The sequence below is a fragment of the Drosophila sechellia genome, chromosome 3L (genome assembly GCF_004382195.2).
Source record: "Drosophila sechellia strain sech25 chromosome 3L, ASM438219v1, whole genome shotgun sequence".
NCBI lineage: Eukaryota > Metazoa > Arthropoda > Insecta > Diptera > Drosophilidae > Drosophila > Drosophila sechellia.
Window position 1 is genome coordinate 16,377,710 of NC_045951.1, and position 19,239 is coordinate 16,396,948.

Genomic DNA, 19,239 nt, shown 5'->3' on the forward strand with positions numbered 1-19,239 from the left:
AATTTTCTGTTTAACGATAACGGTAAGTTTCTAGTTATTGTCCTTAGATTTTTTGTTGGATATTCGATTTCCGTTAAGATATACATATAAGTATTCGATTGGCTTCAATCAGCATTTCAGTTTGCACTCTTAATTGACTCCTGCCGCAGCATCATCATCATCACCTATGGAGGGCATCTCGACGAACCACTAACATTTCCCAGCCAGCTTTGCGATCAAAATAAAACTAAATGAAACGTGTTTCGTTTTGGTTTGGTGTGTAAAAAACTCAAGTCTTTTTAGTGTAAACTAAACTAAAATCGCGAAAATAAAAATCACAAATCGTTAAAGAATTTCGCACTATAGGGTAAGGACGATGCACGCACACAAAACTTGATATTAGCTGCTCTGGCTGCCTCTGCGGATCCTTCTTAGGATGTCCCGATGACGCCACCAGGTCCTGGAAGCCCACTGGGCCGGCCGGTCAGATAGGAATCCACTTGGCGTGCGGCCTGGCGACCCTCGGTAATGGCCCAGACGACCAGCGACTGACCACGTCGGCAATCTGCAAAGAACAGAAGGTAAATTAACATTTTTGTCATGAAAAGATACAGAAATCTTTCACATTTTAACTCTTAATACTAAGTCTATTACTTATGAAACATAAAACTTACCTCCTGCCGCAAAGACCTTGGAGTTCGAGGTGCCATACTGTCCGTTGGATGCCTTGATGTTGCCGCGCGGGTCTAGCTCCAGGCCCAGTTCGCTCGGCACCGTCTTCTCCGGACCCAGGAAGCCCATGGCCAGGAGAATGAGGTCTGCGGGGAAGTACTTCTCCGAACCGGCCACCTCCTGCATGCGCCACTGGCCCGTTTCCGTCTTGGTCCACTCCACCTCGACGGTGTTCACGCCCTTGATGGCTCCATTTTCACCCACAAACTCCTTGGTGGTGGTGCAGTACTGGCGCGGATCTTTACCCCACTTGAGCTTCACCTCCTCGTGTCCGTAGTCCACGCGGAAGACCTTCGGCCACTGAGGCCAGGGGTTGTCCTCAGCACGCTTCTGTGGCGGTTCCGGAAGGATTTCGAATGTAGTGATACTCTTGGCGCCTTGACGCAACGACGTGGCAATGCAATCGCATCCGGTATCGCCACCGCCGATGATGATCACATTTTTGCCAGCGGCAGAGATTATATCATTCTTGCCGCCCAGCTGCTTCTTCTGCTGCGCCTCCAGGAATTCCATGGCAAAGTGAATACCCTTCAGGTCACGGTTTGCTAGCGGCAAGTCACGGGGCCAGGTGGAGCCAGTGGTGAGAAGGACGGCATCATACCTGTTGAAAATTTCGAGGGTAATAAGTAAAGGTGCTACAGAATAGTTAATATTCCCTAAAAATTTGCACACCCAATCGCGGCAGAATCATCAAAAATGTTTGGATCACCTTAAATGTTCAATTATACTTACTCCTGCAGCAGTTGCTCGGCCTTGAGGTCCTTGCCCACATGGACATTGGTGCGGAACTCGATACCCTCGTCAGCCATCAGATCTACCCGCCGCTTGACCACCTCCTTCGAAAGCTTCATCGTAGGAATACCATACTGCAAAAGCCCACCAACGCGATCGTTGCGCTCAAAGACGGTGACAAAGTGACCGGCGCGGTTCAGTTGCTGCGAGGCGGCCAAGCCGGAAGGTCCTGATCCCACAATCGCAACTCGTTTGCCAGTGCGCACTTCCGGGATCTCTGGCTTAATCCAGCCCTGCTCGAAGGCATGATCTATGATGGCGCATTCGATGTTCTTGATCGTTACAGCTGGCTCGGAGATGCCCAAAACGCAGGAACCCTCGCAGGGAGCGGGGCATACTCGACCAGTGAACTCCGGGAAGTTGTTGGTCTGCAGAAGTTGACGCAGAGCCTCCTGCCACTCGCCGTGGAAAACGAGGTCGTTCCACTTGGGAATGATGTTACCGAGCGGACAGCCCGTGGAGTTGGACTGACAGAAGGGCACACCGCATTCCATGCAGCGAGCTGCTTGAACCTTGAGGTTCTTGCGCACATGTGGGAAGTTGTAGACTTCATCCCAATCCTTCTGTCGCTCTCCAGCATCTCGGTACGGAGCCGATTCCCTCTTGTACTTTACAAAGCCGCGGGTCTTGTCCAGCACGCGATCGGCACGCTTCTGCTCGAGCACCACGTCCTGAATCGCCTCCTCGATGTCCTTGATGTGCGGTTCATGCTTTCCGTTTCCATTCTCGATAGCGGACTTCAGGGGCTGTTCCACTGCTTGTTGTTCGGCCATGTCCTTCAGAGCCTTTTGGTATTCGTAGGGGAAGACCTTGACAAACTTGCCCTGGGTTTCTGCCCAGTTGTCTAGCAACTCCTTGGCCACCTTCGAGCCTGTCTTCTCAATGAAATCAGCCAAGAGTTCCTTGACAAGCAGCACATCCTTCTCAATTTCCAACGGCAGAAGTTCCACACTTTCCGGATTTACCTTGGGCTTAAAGGAACCATCTAAATCGTACACATAGGCAATACCGCCGGACATGCCAGCGGCGAAGTTTCTACCCGTGAGACCGAGGATAACCACGACACCTCCAGTCATGTATTCACACCCGTGATCGCCCACACCTTCCACCACGGCTGTTACACCAGAGTTTCGTACGCAGAAGCGTTCGGAGGCAATACCGCGGAAATAGGCTGTTCCCTCGGTGGCTCCATACAAGCAAACGTTGCCCACGATTACATTGAGATGTGATTCGAATGGAACCGTATCTTGTGGCATGATGACAACATTGCCACCGCAAAGGCCCTTGCCCACATAATCGTTGGCATCGCCCTTCAATGTCACATTAACACCACGCGCCAGGAAAGCGCAGAAGCTCTGACCAGCGGATCCCTCCAGGAAGATGTCGATGCTCTTGCCAGCGGGCAAGCCAGCCTCTCCATATTTGCTGTAGAATATACCAAATTAGATTATGATCAGATTATGTTAGCAGACCTAATCCTACCATGCAATATGGTAGCTCAGAGTAGAACAAAAGGCTCGCTCCTCATTGTGTATGCGCATCTTGACGGTTACATTATCGTCTGCTCCACTGAATATTTGCTGAGCCTTGGCAATTAGTTCGTTGTCGGAACGCTTCTCCAGCTGGAAGTCCTGCTTTACGGAACCTCCAACGATGTTCGTGCCGGGACGCAGTTCCAAAGCTGGCTGCAGGAGCAACTTGAGGTCCAGGTTACTAGCCTTGGCATCGCGTTGACTGGCCACGCGCAATAGATCGGTGCGACCAATCAGATCCTGAAACTTTCGAATGCCCAATCCAGCCATGATTTTGCGAATCTATATAAAAAAAGTCAAGTGATCAGTTTAATTTATAGAAGCTATGGGAAATAAAAGCTTACATCCTCGGCCAGCATGAAGAAGAAGTTAATAACATGCTCTGGTTTACCCGTGAACTTCTTGCGCAGCTCCGGATCCTGGGTGGCAATACCCACGGGGCAGGTGTTCAAGTGACACTTGCGCATCATGGTGCAGCCTTCAAAGATTATTATGCTTATAATACAGCGTATAAAAGTAATGAACACAACTTACCCATGACAATCAAGGGAGCAGTACTGAAACCAAACTCATCAGCACCCAGCAGTGCAGCCACCACAACATCGAATCCTGTGCGGAGCTGTCCATCGGCCTGAACAATCACACTGCGGAAGGTTCATCCAAACAAATCCAGATCCAGACCGTTTATAGTGGGAAGACACGACATAAAAAGGAAGGCAATGTTAGCAAATTCAGCCCCGGGTAGGAATCAATGTAATGAGAAGAAATTACGAATGGAGCACAGCGCGACGAACGTGATCGAGTGAGCGAGTGAGTGGAGTGGAGTAGAGCGAGTGGACTGGAGTTTGGATTTGGACTGAATCGATCGAATCGTGTTTTACAGCTGTTTGGAAGCGGGTTTCTGTAGCTAGGATCTGGAGATCAGTTGAGTTACACTCATTACTTCAAAGGTCTCTGTCCAAAGAATGCGCTACTTCTTCATTTTGAAGGGATCGATCTTTCATTGTATCCGTTTCCTCACACTGGATCATGTCCATGGGTTCGCAATCGAGACATCTTTCATTTGTCAGATTTCAAAGAATTTAAAATTCTCATTGAGCGCTCTTCCGCTGGACAAGATTCGCCTTCCCCAAGCGCCGTGTCATCGTCCTCCTGCCCACCGCCCACTGGCCACATGTACGAGGAGTTTCAATGGGGTTGTGTAGGGGGATCAGCCCAACTTTCCGATGATCAATGGATCTCTGCTTTTGGGAATACATGTTCTGAACAGGTTTTCCAACGCTGTCATCTGGATAACCAGGCACTTTCAGTAATGTATCGGTTCATGATTAGTAACAACAAGAGGAGAGAGCGGGAATGGCTCTGTGCCGGCTTCTCCTGGTCGGAAACTTACCGTGATCGTAGATTATTTAGCACCAGCACCTGATGCGTCTCGGCCACACCCAGCTCCCAGGGTAATCCGGCATTCTTGATGCCTGTCCAGGAGCTAGCTCCAGTACCACCATCATGTCCAGAGATTACAATGTGCTCGGCTTTGCCCTGTTGTAATAAGAAAATTCTTCAAGAGACTTATTACCTTTCTAATGCATTCCCAAACCTACCTTGGCAACACCGGAAGCGACGACACCAACGCCCACTTCGGACACCAGCTTCACACTGATGCGTGCATTCGGATTGGAGCATTTAAGATCGTAGATCAGCTCAGCCAGATCCTCGATGGAGTAGATATCGTGATGAGGTGGTGGCGAGATTAAGCCCACTCCGGGTACGGACTTTCGGGTCTTGGCAATATCCTTGGTCACCTTGTAGCCTGGCAGCTCGCCACCCTCACCCGGCTTGGCGCCCTGAGCCATTTTGATCTGCAGATCATCGGCATTAGCCAGGTAGGATGCGGTTACGCCAAAACGACCCGAAGCCACCTGCTTGATGGCCGAGCGACGACTGTTGTTTGGATCTTGGTCTGCATAGCAAATGATAAATAAATATTGATTAGTTTACTAACCGATAGGGATAAACTTTGTGACTCACTTAAATAACGATCTGAGTCCTCGCCACCTTCACCAGTGTTGCTCTTGCCACCAATACGATTCATGGTGATCGAAAGTGTTTGATGAGCCTCTAGGGAGATGCTGCCAAAGCTCATGGCACCAGTGGCAAAGCTATAGAAATTATTAATAAACAGAGGGTGTTTTAGATCAGTAAGTAAACATCTAGTCTGGAACCTACCGCTTGACAATCTCGCTAGCGGGCTCCACCTCGGAGATATCAATACTTTGCCGATCTGTAACAAACTCCAGCTGTCCGCGAAGAGCACACTTCTTCACGCTATCCAGAGTGGTTTTCTTAAAGGCTTCAAATGCATCCAGATTCTTATTTACGGCCGCTTCCTGCAGGCTGCCAATGGAGGATGGCTCGTTAATGTGAGCCTCGCCACCGTGACGCCAGTGGTACTGCCCAGGATTCCGCAGGATTCGTGAGTCTGGCGTTGCCTTGCCATAGGTTAGTTGATAGCGTTGAAGGCCCTCCTTAGCCAGAATCTCCAGGGTGACTCCACCAATGCGACTTTGGGTGCCGCGGAAGCATTTGGCCACCAGGTCGGAACCCAAACCCACAGCCTCGAAGATCTGGGCGCTCTTGTAGGATTGCAAAGTGCTGATGCCCATTTTGGCCATTACTTTTGCGATTCCCGTGTCAATAGCTTGGGCATAGGCGGCATAGATCTGCTTGTCGTTGACCTCAGGAGCAATTACTCCGTCATCACGCAGAGCCTGGGCCAATTCGAAAGCCAGATATGGACAAATGGCATCCGCTCCGTAGCCAAGGAGTACACAAATATGGTGAACTTCCCGGGCCTCAGCAGTTTCCACCACAATGCCCACCTTCATGCGCTGCAGTGTCTCAATCAGATGATGATGCAAGGCGCCGAGGGCCAAAAGGGCTGAGACTGCCACCTTACCATCGATGCCCGCTCCACGATCGGAGATCACCAACAACTGGTAGCCAGCTTGAGCTGCAGCATATCCTTCGCGGCAGACACGATCGATGGCGTCGATATAACCCTGAACGCCTTCGTTATACTGGAATGTTATGTCCAAGACCTTGGTCCGCCAGCCGCGGTGCGTATTCCGCTTGAGCAGCTGGGTATCTGGAATGCTCAGTATGGGATTGGTGAGCCAAATGCGATGCACCTGCTGAGCCGATGGCTGCAGAAGATTCGCCTCCGGACCGAGAGGACACTGCATCGACATGACCACCTTCTCGCGGAATGGATCGATGGGCGGATTGGTTACCTGGGCGAAGAGCTGCTTGAAGTACTCATACGGTATGGGCTGGAAGTTGGAGAGGCATGCCAGCGGGGCATCATTACCCATGGAGCCAAGGGCTTCCTTCCTGTAAAACAATAAATAGATTATCTTTATGTTATTAATAATTTTTCTAATTATCTAATTACTTGTTCTTGAACATGGGAATGAGCAGCATATTGACCGTTTCCGTGGAATAACCGAAAAGAGAGAGCCTGGGATCGAAGATGCCCCTCTGGGAGGCGGGCAACTTGGCCAGCTCATCAACGGGAGGAGTATTCAACACATTGGCGTTGCGAATCTCATCCAGGGTAATCTATTGCGATATAAATACAACTATTAGTTTTTGCAAAATATTTATAATTTTATTTAAATGCAACATGCAAAATGAAACGCAACGGGAAGGCAAAAACTAGGATCAACACTACTTTTGGGATGCCAAAGGACAAAGGATAGGATCTAGCGCTACCTGGGTTGGTTAACTCACCATCTGCATCGGTTCCACAACAAAAATACACATAGATTGAGATTAGGGGATAGCGTGAGAGAGAATGGACAAATTTAGACCAAAGATTATTATTTTTATTAGTTTTCGGATTGGGTGTTGGGGATTTGAGCTTGTGTTTTAAAATGATTAGTGGAAATCGACCCTGTGAGCCTGGTATGTGTATAGTAATATAGTATAGGTGGCTGGATTTGTGGGGCACAGATCTTGAAAGCTCCGTTAAAACTTAGAACATTTTCTAGTAACAATACCATGGATAAATGTATCTTTTTGTATTTTTAAATTTAGGGTAGAGTTACTGAAAACATTCTAACGATTGTACTCCACCGAGTCTTTCCTCATACCACATGTGACGACCAAACCTTAACTCACCTTCTGCTGCAGCCACTCGGAATGAGGCCTAGACTTGGCAATCTTGGCCTTCAGCTCGATGTCCTGAATGAGCTTCTTCTCCTTGGTGTCCACCAGCAACATCCGGCCAGGCTTCAAGCGGCTCTTCAGAGTCACCTGCGATGGATCCACATCGTACACACCCACCTCAGAAGCCATGACCAGCACGTTCTCCTTGGTCACGTAGAAACGCGATGGACGCAGTCCATTACGATCCAAAACGGCGCCAATGTAGCGACCATCGGTGAAGCTAATAAGAGCCGGACCGTCCCAGGGTTCCATGACACAGGCGGCCCACTGGTAGAAGTCACGCTTCTCCTGCGGCATAGTTTTGTCATTCTGCCATGCCTCCGGCACCATGGTCATCACCGATTCCGGCAACGACCTGTCGCTGGCCATGGTGAGGAACTCCAGCACGCAATCGAAGCTGCCGGAATCCGAGAGATTCGGCTCCACCACTGGGTACAGTTTCTTCAGCTGATCCCCAAACAGATCCGACTGCATGACACCCTCGCGGGCCTTCATGAGGTTCACATTTCCCCGGAGCGTGTTGATCTCACCATTGTGGGCCAGGACTCGCAGCGGATGAGCCCTTTCCCAACTGGGAAAGGTGTTGGTGGAGAAACGAGTATGGACCAATGCTAAGTAGGTTTCGAACTCTGGATCCTTCAGGTCCGTGTAGTAATCCCACAGCTGGTCGGAAGTGAAGAGACCCTTGTAGACCACTGTGCGGTCAGACAGGGAACAGATGTAGAACCGTCGTCCCGGCTTGATCAACTCATGGCTGGCCCTCTTCCTAAGGACGAAAACCTGCCGTTCGAAGGTCTTCTCATCGCTTCCGGCGGGACGACGCACAAACACCTGACGGGACAGGGGCTCCGACTTGCGGGCCACCACGCCAATGGCCGACTGATTGGACGGCACAGTGCGCCAGGCAATCACCTCCAATCCAAGACTCTTGGCCAGATCATCGAACTCGTTCTCGGCAGCTGCATGCTGAGCCTCATCCAGGTAGAAAATGCCCGTGGCATAGTCACCCAACTCCGGCAAGGTTACACCCTGCTTGGCACTGCAAACGAAGAATACGGAAGGTTAAATAAGTTTGAGGAATATGGTGAGTTGAATTTTTCATAACTTAGATAATGTTTTATGATTTTAAAGGAATTTCGCGGAATCAGACTACCGCTTTGTCAACGTTTAAGCATTTTTCCATTGGATACAATCTGATCTCCAATATTAATGCGCCATTAAATCGCTCATAGTCAGCTCTCCATTTGGCGCAAGTCAATCCAAGTCACCCAGTTCAGTTACTCAGTCATTCATTCATCGCGCCATTCCATTGAGTGCTGGTGACGAAACGAGTCCGCCACAAGTCGCACCTTATCAGCATCTTTCTATGGACAAGCTGTCAGCGATCCAGCCGTCACAACCTGATGGAACCAAACCAGTACCTCCCCCATTCCGTCCACCGGTGCGCATTATTCGCCTGTCCACCTGTTTTCGTTATTCAGGCATGCATTCGTACACTGCGAGAAAGCCGTATGAACACACATATTTTGCGATAACACTGCCATATACTAATTTTTTTGATTTCAACACACATGGCAAACTGAAAATGCAAAGTTTTTCCCCATGTGCAATTAAGATTGAACTGAGCTTATATGTTTGTACCTGAACCTCGTTCTTATTACGTCTCAGAATTCCGGTCGAACCGATGGACGGGGTACTGTTTAAGTGTTTTGCCATAATTTCGCAATTAGTCCAAGACTCGAAGCCGGTCCTTGAACTTGGCAATCGCCGACTTGTTGCGTTGCTCTCAGATCGCAATCTTAAATGCTCTTGACCGTTTGCACGTGCGTGTCTAGAGTGAATTTCTTCCTTCTCGATTATTTCACAATTTCTTGTCCAAAGCGAAAACCCGAATCGTCCAGAACACCCCGAAAATGCTCGGACATATCAATTAAACCGTAGGCTAGACACTAATTAAACTAGATTTATGACCCAACCAGTTGCGAAAATCCATCTGTCACCTCCTCCTCCTATTTGTGTATATTATACCATATATAGTATATACTCGGACATCAGACGGTTGCTCCACTAATTACATAGCAAATAGTTGCAAATTCGAGCCATTGATTAGCGCACATTCAGTTGTAAATCGCTTGGACAGTGTCGTTTTTATTAGCTGCGGTTCGGGAAAGACGCTTTCCATTGGCTGTAATCGAGTGGAACGCATTCAAATCGATTGGTTCCATTGGAATCTATCAAGCATTTTCAAAGATTCTAGAATCAGCACCTAGCAACCGAAAGAGCATAACGCATTTAACTGATATATTTAATAAAGGTCAGCGTAATTGAGCTCTGATTAAACTGCTTAAAATCGTAGATGTCTTTTGCACATTTGACTTTGATTTGAGCGATTTAGGTCAGTTAACCTTAATAAACTTTTCAAATATTCTTTCTTTCCTTAACCATTTCAAATGCTTAATTGAAACACTCGAGCTCGGTTTTTGGGAAATATAATAAAAACTTTATAAAAGTGTCCTATTATTGGCTGTTAATTGTTTTAAGCTTTCAAATCTTTCTTCATTTAGAATATCTGAATCTTACCCGACCAAATCTCATTACTATGCACGTCTGGTACACTGGATTAAGTGAAGAACCCGAGGGGTACAACAAATAGGAGACCTTGCCGTGTTTTTCCATTTGGCGTAGTTGAGCTAAATAATGTAGAATAATTTGCACAAAGTAATTGGCTGCAAATGGCTTCTATTCTGCTATCCACTTAGACTGGACCCTAAAAACATCGTTTAATCCCATATATGGCCTATTAAAATAAATAAATATATATATTACGGGTACGGGTTTACCGATTCTGAGCAAAGCGTGACGAAAACAAGAACCGTGCCAAAAAGCTGACGAAATAAACAGAAAACAAAATACATAGGTCGGTCGGGAGCAGAGAGCAGATGTTGGATTGTCGGATCTCTATAGGTAGGCAAATACTCCCCGACATACATATGTATGTACATTCTATATGCCACTGGTCGTGGATGAGATATATCTTTGTGGACCTGTGGATGTGCCTCATTTTAACAAACTATTTTTGATCTTTTCCTTACGCTACTTTGAAATTTAGCAAATAAAGGGACATCAATGTTGATATCCTTCCTTAAACCAGAAAGTACATTAAGTATCATTTTGTATATCATTAATAAATTGGATATCGCAATTAAATCAACTCATTCATTCATTTATGCACACAGTGGCTAAACGTAAGCAATAAATCTCACATTAAATTGTTACGTGATCATTCTTCTATAACTGCATATAAATTTGAATAACAAAAAGACAGTTTACAGATACTTTAAAAGGTAAAATCAATCTTAAGTGCACTATCGATTATACTTCTCGGAAGAATAAATTAACTTTGTTATATAATCATTCTACCCGTTTTAATAATTATTTAATTGGGTATTGTATTGAAGAAAGATTAAATATGAGGTTATTGCTTCAATTAAACCAACTTAATCTTAAATGAATTATACTTTTATTAAGAGAATAGATCTCAACTGATAGACACAACGACAAACAACAAGGCAGCTTTGAGCTATTTTCGTATTTCGCGCACGAGATCGCGGCGATATCGCTCCGCCATGCCCCCTGCCCACCAACAAGTCCCGTGTTCCGTGTAAGCAGTTCGTTCATCAATGGCGACGGCGCCAGAGGAACCGGCACAAGTAAACATATACTATAGCTATATATATGTTATATATATTAGTGATACTTACAGTGCCTTGGAGTAGAGTCCGTGAGGAATGGAAGCCAAGACGCCAGCGCCATCGCCAGTGTCATTGTCGCAGGCGCAGGCGCCGCGGTGATTCATCCGTTCTGAGAGGGTCTGGGCATCACGTAGAATCTATGTGTGAAACAAAAATCTTTTCAGCTTACATTCATCGCTTTAAGATTTAAACGTCTTAATAAATAAAACATGTACTTATAAATAAAGCAAATCAAATAATAAACGGATAGAACACAGTTGTTGCTATGAATAAAACAAAAGTGTAGAACGGTATTTTATGTATGTACATAGATTGGTTTTGAATATTGAAAGGTATTTGTAAAAGAAGCTTGAACAACTTCTTAATAAAGTTTTGGTTTCAGGATCGAAAGGATGTTTATGCTAGATCCTTACCTTGTGAGAGCGTTTGCCATCGATGGCCACGATGAAACCGACTCCGCAGGCCTCGTGCTCGTTCTGGGGATCGTAGAGTCCCTGTTTTCCAGGTGCCTCCCATGGCATTTGCTGCTGCTTCTGCTGCTGCTCCTCCTCCTGAACATCCTGATCCTGCTGCCCCTTTAAATGCAGTTCATTCGATTCTTCGAAGTTATCGCCGCTGCTGCCGATGGCCGAACTATCGAAATGATCGGAATAACCGATGGTAATCGCTGATGTTGTTGTTGTTGTTGTTGCCTCAACAGTTGCACATTCAAATTCGCAATTGTCAATGATTGTTGGTGCCATTATACGTTGTTGCCGTTGCACTTGCTGAAAATCTCTCGGGATCTAATTTGGTTTCACTCGATTTTAATTGTATCTGCACTGCGTTCAATTAGCGTGTTCACACCGTTTAAGTTAACAGTTATTTCTGGTTGAATTAGCACAGTTAGTTCAGTTTATATTTGCCTGCAAAAAAAAAAATAGTAAAAATATATAGCAATTTTATTCCACTTATTTTGCAGCGCTGTTGCACTTGAAACTGATTTTTGCACGTTGCTCAGCTATTTGTATCGCCATTCGTTTTACACTATTTTCACACACATACATCTATGCACTGCTAGATATTCTAGGTAACAATTTCTATTTTATCCCGCTGCTGGCACACGCGACACTGACGGCTGCTCACAAGCGAATGAGCGGCGTTGGAGCAGCGCAGCAGCGTTGAGCCCCAGCCCCCAAGATCGATCGGACTCTCTCCTCGAAAAGGTGGAGCACTCGTCCCCACGATCGCTCGACTATATAGTATCTCTCACTCTCTCTCCCGAGTAGCGCACGCAATCAGAGGCATTCAATTCTGAATCAATAATGAATCAGTAATGCAATTGTGCTTATCAGGAACGTATTTACAGGACAGTTACAGTAATTAAAACCATGAGAATTGCTATTTTTAAGAAGAACTTTATAAATGTTTAATTTTATTTTTTGGTAGATATTACTTACAATCAATGCATCCAGAAGTGGAACCTTGAATAATGGGCGCATACGTAATGCAACCAAATCGCCCCATATTTACACTGTTTTATCGAACTAGGAACGGCAGCGGTCTATAATCGTTAAACGTTATCAAATGCAATGGCGAAATGATTTATACGGCGTCACAGTGGACATGCATAACAATAACAAAATGCTTTAAAATGCGATTTGCAGTAAATTCGTTTGGAGCAAAGCAATTTCAAATATGCAAAACAAACAACCGAATGAGTTTTGTTTTTCAACAAAAACAACATTAAAATACCGATAGCTAGCTGTTGTTAAAGGATTATAATTTAAGATATTTTGTTGTTAAATTCCAAGATCTTTGACAGATCAGCTCGACAATAATTAACTGTCGCACACGGCACAATAATATAATTAACATATCTCTCTATGGGGTCTTTCAACTTTCGGCCAGAGAAATGCATTTGAAAATACGCATTTGTCTGAAAGACTTTTTGCTCTTTTGAGCGACGATATAAATAGATTCTCCATAAGATCATGTTGTTGGTCTCGAATTCTTTTTCAAAATTTTCCACTGTTCGTTGCGCTTGATAAAATTTTTAGCAAATACCTTTTCCCAAAAATAGCACATAATTTAGTGGCATTCGTTTAATTAGTCCCACATAAAGTTATTAATCAAAAGCCCAAGTGTCTAGAAAAAAAAAAAAACAGAAGTGGTAGATTAGTTCCAAGTTCATGGATTCGGTTCCCTTGCTCTAGAAGAAATCGTTTTCCATCGTATCAAAGACTTTCTATTGTGTTCTAGAGGCGGCGACTGAATCAAGAGCCGCATGAATTATAGGCAAGTTCAAAGTCTCGGAGAGCGATCGGAATTATCTGGCCGGGGCTACAACGTCACATCGCAATCTTCGGCGAACCATTCGGGTGACACATTCGCCCGTCTCGCCACTTGGGGCATTTAAGGAGGAGCCGGCCATATGGGGGGTACGGAACCGGTTCCCCGGCTGCACCTCCCAGATAAGTGCCGAAAATTTGTCAGGCGAGATAACATTCTCTATTGCGAAGAATCTACCTGCTTACAGAGTACTGTGGGTATATGTGATCATGGGTGATCATTAAACAATTGAGTTTTTGGTTATTCAGTATTTCATTCAACTATAAGCGCAAAAGTGTTAATTGATATAAAATAGTTCATTCATAAGATGGAATAAGTTAAATTGGAAAATGTTTCTTTATAATGGAATGTGCAGCTTTGTTTAAGAATATGTATTATGCACAAGAGGTATTAACAATTTCGATTAGCATCATCATCCGAACTTCTTGTTTTTTTTTGCTGTTTTGGTATCAGGCGTTTAACATGTGCCAGCCGAGTGTCTGCGCCTGGGGGTAAAGAGGAAGCCGAAATTCTCATTCACTATGTTTTATTTTCTTTTTATAAGTTAATAAACTTTGGCATACCGCTCGCCCGTGTCCTCCCCTGCGATTTCACACAGCAGATAAGACTCATTCACGGCACTAGCGCCAAAAGCCTAATGGCACAGTGAACTTTACTTGGGGGTTTTGGGGTTTGGTAAGGTTTTTTCCTTGCCGATTCCAATGGGTATGGGACCCAGCGCAGAGATTACGGCGTTCCATTGGGGGGAGACATGCTACAAGGCGCTATTCACGATTTGCATGCGTGATAGAGAGGAATGGTCTATAAATATACACATGTTCGATTTCTGGCTGCAGGCGTAATACAATCACGGAGCGATAAGAATCGTGGAACGCAAAAATGTGACGTAGATGGGACCATAGCCCTCAACCGGACTCAATATCTATATCTATCTATGATCTGATTACCCGATTTGGGTGCAGTGGAAAAGTTTTGACCTAAGATAACATCAAACGAGTCGCAAAAAGTACGATATACGCGAAAGAAGAAATTTTGGTGGCTTTTTATGGCACCGCAGAGAGGCAATACAACTTGATAATCATGACTTGAATAAAACGCATATCTGCGTTTGTGTATGCAGAAGCAAAGGTTATAGTAAAGTCGTATGTTATTTTAATAGAAGAGATAAAAAATGCAAAAGAATCACGTTAAGCCATCAAAAATATAATAGATATTCGTTGAAAACATCATGTATTTTATATCATTGGAAGGTTTAGAAACCTTTTCAGTACTTCCTATCTGTCAACCGGATAGACAACTTATCAATATTCCTTTTTAGTTTCCTTCAAATTTCCGCCGTTCTAATTGCATAACTTTCCGAGTGCGTCAGACCAATAGATGGCTATTTTCAGAGTTCACAATAATGCTGGCAAAACAGATATATATGTATCCATAAGAACCAGCCCACTGACGGTCGGAACATAAATTCCTGCGGAATTATCGATCACGTGTCGAATGGCATTTGCAAATTGTTTTGACATTTAATCCGACTAAGAGCAGTTAGTTCGCTTAATTATTTTCTACTAATAATACTAATAATGGAGACACCCTGTTCTTAAGTCCGATCCAAAGTCAACGTAAATATTTAGACTTCCATTTCAACAGAATGAAATAAAAAAATAAAGCAACGAAATTGAATATAGCAAACAAGTCTGCAGACTACCAGATGAGAAAAGATCGCACAATGGAGAAGCGACCGGATGATACGGAGAGATATATGTAGCTATAGATGTAGCCAGGCACCATCGCCATCCATTGGGTTGGCTCAAAGTCCACAATGCGACAGCCGCGTGTGGCCCACATCCACAAACATAGGAGAGATATCCGGGCATTACGATAAGTACGCACATCTATATATATTCCGCGCAGATATTATATACTTATGATGTAAACAAGACCAGGCAACAAGTTTCAATAACCCCGAGAGCCGAAATAAATAAATAAAGTATGCGTCGACAACGTTGCGTGTGGTTAGTACGCTAAGCGATGGGGCATGCCACGGGCCCATTATCGTGCGATAATTACAATAGGCGGTCCTAATGGGTGCCCGGCTCCCGCACAATGACAAGGCTATTAGCCCCACCCAAGAACTTTCATCCGTTGCACAATCTAAAAAATCGGTGGAGAAACCAACTCCGGTAGCCGCCGACGCTATAAACTTTGTTTTCCAGCGATTTACGATATGGCCTAGGCCAAAATTGAAAGGGGGATCCATTGGGGGGTGGTGGTTATATTGCCGCTATAAATGCGCATTATCTGACCCGGCTGGGCGCTTATCAGGCAGTCGGGGCCAACTTTATTGGTACCCCCGTTGTTTTATGGCCTCCAACCTGTGCACTTGAGTCAGCTGTGCAAAGTTTTCGCCGCCGATTCCGATTCCGAAAGGGATCACCTCAATTGCTTTAAAAATAGCAACAATTGGTTTTCATTATCGGACGGTCGCGTGTTTAATTACAGAATCAACTGTGCATCTTGCGGTTGGTTTTTTTTTTATTGCGCCTCGGAATTACGTATTAGTAATTACAATTATGGGAACATTTTTTATCTACACTTACAGTGGGCTGTATGAGCTGATAATTAGCCTTGTTCGAAAGCCCTTTTAATCAAAAAATCAGTCAATTTGCTGATAACTCACTTTAGTTTTGATTGAATGATAAAGATCAATAGATCGAAGGGCTGTTTTATATTGAAGTAAAATATGCTGGTAACTAATTAAACCTGAACCATTGAAGGTCCAAGTCAAATTTGTATATGATAAGTATCATGGCTTCTATAATCGCTCAAACATCAGAGGTATTCATGTTTTGAATTCACGTATTAAGAAAGTAAATTAAATTAACTTCTTTAAATATGATTTTTGGTAAATATTTGGACTTTACCCCGTACCAAGCACTTATTCTTATGATTTAGCATTGAAAAGTTTTCAAATTCTCAGTTTATTTTCCCCATAAATTCCTGTCCGTCCGGAGAAATTTATCGCAGCTGCTTGCTATTTATGGCATAGGTGCAGTCCGCTCCCCACCTTCCTCCGCTAATTGCGACGGCACTATCGTTTGCAGTCAATAAACAAGCAACATCGCAATTTACATTAGTTTCCAATGACCGTATCTGGTTGGCATGGGATTGCACATTTGGGGTACGTCGCCCATGCCCTTGCAAGCCCCCTTTATCCCCAATGTCTAGATAAACAGAGTTATGTAAATGGAAACCAAGTAAATTACAGCGGGGAGCTGCATCAAGTGATGGGGTGGATACCGGGTATTGAGTTCTGACCGTTTCTGTTTGCTATTTGTCATAAGCGAACTCGGGACCGTGCTTATCAGCAATCCACTCAACTACGCATACGGAATCCTCCCTGTGAAATATCAATCAGTTTTAAACGCAATTGTTTAAAAGTCAGCAGCATATAAACCAAATATTCTCACAAGAAATTCATTTGCTTAATCAATTTGTGACGGATTTCAGCATATATAAATAAATTTAAATTTAACTCATTTAAAAACATAATAAGGAAAAGTTATAAACCATATTTATTGCAGTGTCTACCATATTTAACAACTGATCAGTGAATCAGTCAATGGAATGACAATAGAATTTAGGACTGAAATATAATTTTACTGGTTAAAAAAACGTTTATTTTTTAAAGTTATGGCGTATCCGTCAAGAGAATTGTGATTAATATAAGGCTATCATAATTGGCGGAGGCACTTGCTTTATATGCCCACCATTAGAACTGATTTAATTTAGAGGCTGCGACGCAATTGAAAAGTTTTCCGTTCGGGAACTCACTGAACCAATAAACCAAACTTGCGGCGCCAGCTTATTTCTAGCGAGACCGCAAAACATATTCAATTTCAAAGAGGATGCGGAATTTGCTTTGGGGGCATGACTACTTCGCCGACTTTTCAATAATAATACGATTGCTTAGCTTTCAGTTTCATCTTCACAAATCTGCGATAAGCCCGAAAAGGGCTCTAAACGCACTCAGCAGCAAAAAGAGACTTGGTTCACACTTCCGGTAAAATCTCCGACAATCTTTTCTTAGGTATTTTGTCTACGCTTTTTATTTGCTCACTCAGTTCTGCACAATCCTTTTTAAGTGCTGGCACACAAAAACACACACATTAAGCGGTAATAAAACAAAGGCAAGAACGTTATCCTTTAAATTCAAGTGCAATTGAATTGTGAAAGCCTTTCTCCGTGCGGAAAAATAGCAAAATGCGGCGTTGATTGCATAACCGTTATGTCAGGAGAGCAAACCGGGCTGAGAGAGCGAACTTGGAAGCTGCCACCCACGCAGAGAGAAAGTGTAAATGTCAAGGGGCAGTGACGTAGTAAGGCAAACTTCGACGCCCACGTTTATAAATAGAAGCTGGAACAAAAATTTTTTTTTTTTTCATGAATACAAAATGCAATGTCACAATACTAACTTCATTCGCCTTAAGATGCAATAGTGAATGTATGTGAAATGGATATTTTTGTTTAATAATAATCAGTTAAGGATTAAAGCAGCACATTTTTAAGTAGCCGGTATATTTTCTCAGTGTAATAAAGGACACTCAAGCACAAATACAGATACACAGTGGCTGTCATTAATTTTGATGCGGCAATTAGGCAGAGCAATTTGCGGCATTCGGTGGCCGCAGACTTTCGGTAGCCACTGTTCTCGACGAGAGGGAAATGAAAAAAGATCGGATGAGGGGAAGGGCGAGGGCGGGCGGTGGAGCGGCGAGGAAGAAATCACTGCCATGGCCCATTGAAGCAGAGAACGGAGCTAACCTTACTCTGACCTTGAGGCGGAGCGAGCGGGAGAGCAGAGCAGCTGTCTGCATCACAGTAAAAGGGGGAGGGGCGGTAAATAGCGAAACAAGATTCACGAATGAAGCACAGCACAGCCCATAAAATAATCAACGAGCAAGAAGAAGATGAAAGGGGTGGGGGCAACATCAAGAACAGAACTTCGTAGCGGCAAAAAACAAGTACAAGAAGGAGAAGCTTGCGGCAGGGCGGTAAATCACAGTGCAGGCCATTGCCATAGGTTTGCTCAGTTATATTGCAGTCCGTTTGTGGTATTACTTATTTGATGTATAATTTTTGTATTATAGTATGATTTTTAAAAGTATACTATTTAATAAAGCTGAATGACGCACATCAAAAATAACGTATATAATATATGCTTAAGAAAGAGATTACTGGTTAAAAATTAATGAATCACTTCATGTTTCAAGCAACACGTAACGAGCACTTAAGAAAACCCTTCCTTTCCCATAAATCTATCATTTTAAGTACCCATAAATCAGCGAATCAAACAGCTACTAGTTTTATGTCCTCCACTGTAAATTCTGGTGCGGGAGCTTCTGCTCTCCTTCTTCATCCTGCTCTCTGGCTATGCTTCCTCTTCCCGCACTCCCTCTTTTCAACGTGTGTGTGTTTCTCTGTGCTCCATGTAAAATTTATTGATTTTCTAGAGGAACTCCTACGGGAATCAGGAAAAGCTGTGGTAAGAAAAAGGGGCACCCGGAACCCTTAACTATTCTATTCTTCGTTACAGCGTTTTTCCTATCCTAATCCTATCCCCTATGGTGAATATAAGCCCTGCTAGGTATGTACGTATGTATGTGTGTGTGTTAAGTCATTTGCATATCACAATTTTTAAGCGACACAAAAAGGAATTCCACGCATATTTTTCTTAATTACTTTCAACTTTTTTGATAAACCGATAAACTATGCACTGATTTTCGTATTTTGCGCGTCCACACAAAACCAAGAGCTTTGGAGCTTTTCACTTTTCCACTTGCTTATAGCACTTCCACTTCGATTTGGCTTTAGAATATTTTCTGGTTTTCCGCGTGTTC

The 19,239-nt window shown here is 44.1% G+C and overlaps 1 protein-coding gene across 7 annotated transcripts; it reads right to left on the reverse strand.

The window, feature by feature from the left end:
• Positions 1–48: 48 nt before the first annotated feature.
• On the reverse strand, positions 49–19,236 carry LOC6606013 (glutamate synthase [NADH], amyloplastic). Of its 7 annotated transcripts, none has more exons than XM_032719102.1 (16): positions 19,082–19,236; positions 11,428–11,919; positions 11,024–11,151; positions 7,215–8,301; positions 6,825–6,827; positions 6,487–6,653; positions 5,262–6,425; positions 5,064–5,194; positions 4,637–4,995; positions 4,429–4,574; positions 3,570–3,679; positions 3,380–3,513; positions 2,986–3,317; positions 1,444–2,928; positions 654–1,312; positions 49–544 (listed from the first exon to the last, which is right to left on the reverse strand). In XM_032719102.1, the coding sequence occupies exons 2-16, from the start codon at positions 11,755–11,757 to the stop codon at positions 411–413; spliced, it is 6,369 nt and encodes a 2,122-aa protein (XP_032574993.1). In that variant the 5' UTR covers positions 11,758–11,919; positions 19,082–19,236; the 3' UTR covers positions 49–410. The 7 variants fall into 7 exon arrangements, 6 of the variants coding, with proteins under 6 accessions (XP_032574993.1, XP_032574992.1, XP_032574994.1 ...); XM_032719101.1 differs by lacking the exon at positions 19,082–19,236 and adding an exon at positions 12,059–12,153; XM_032719103.1 differs by lacking the exon at positions 19,082–19,236 and adding an exon at positions 12,055–12,073.
• Positions 19,237–19,239: the final 3 nt, after the last annotated feature.

Coding starts and splice junctions, on each gene's coding strand:
- LOC6606013 (XM_032719102.1), bottom strand. CDS start 11,757: ATGGCACCAACAATCATTGACAATTGCGAATTTGAATGTGCAACTGTT. Junction 3,514..3,569: donor TGCTCCCTTGATTGTCATGG/GTAAGTTGTGTT, acceptor TAATCTTTGAAG/GCTGCACCATGATGCGCAAG. Junction 3,318..3,379: donor TCTTCATGCTGGCCGAGGAT/GTAAGCTTTTAT, acceptor TTTTTTATATAG/ATTCGCAAAATCATGGCTGG.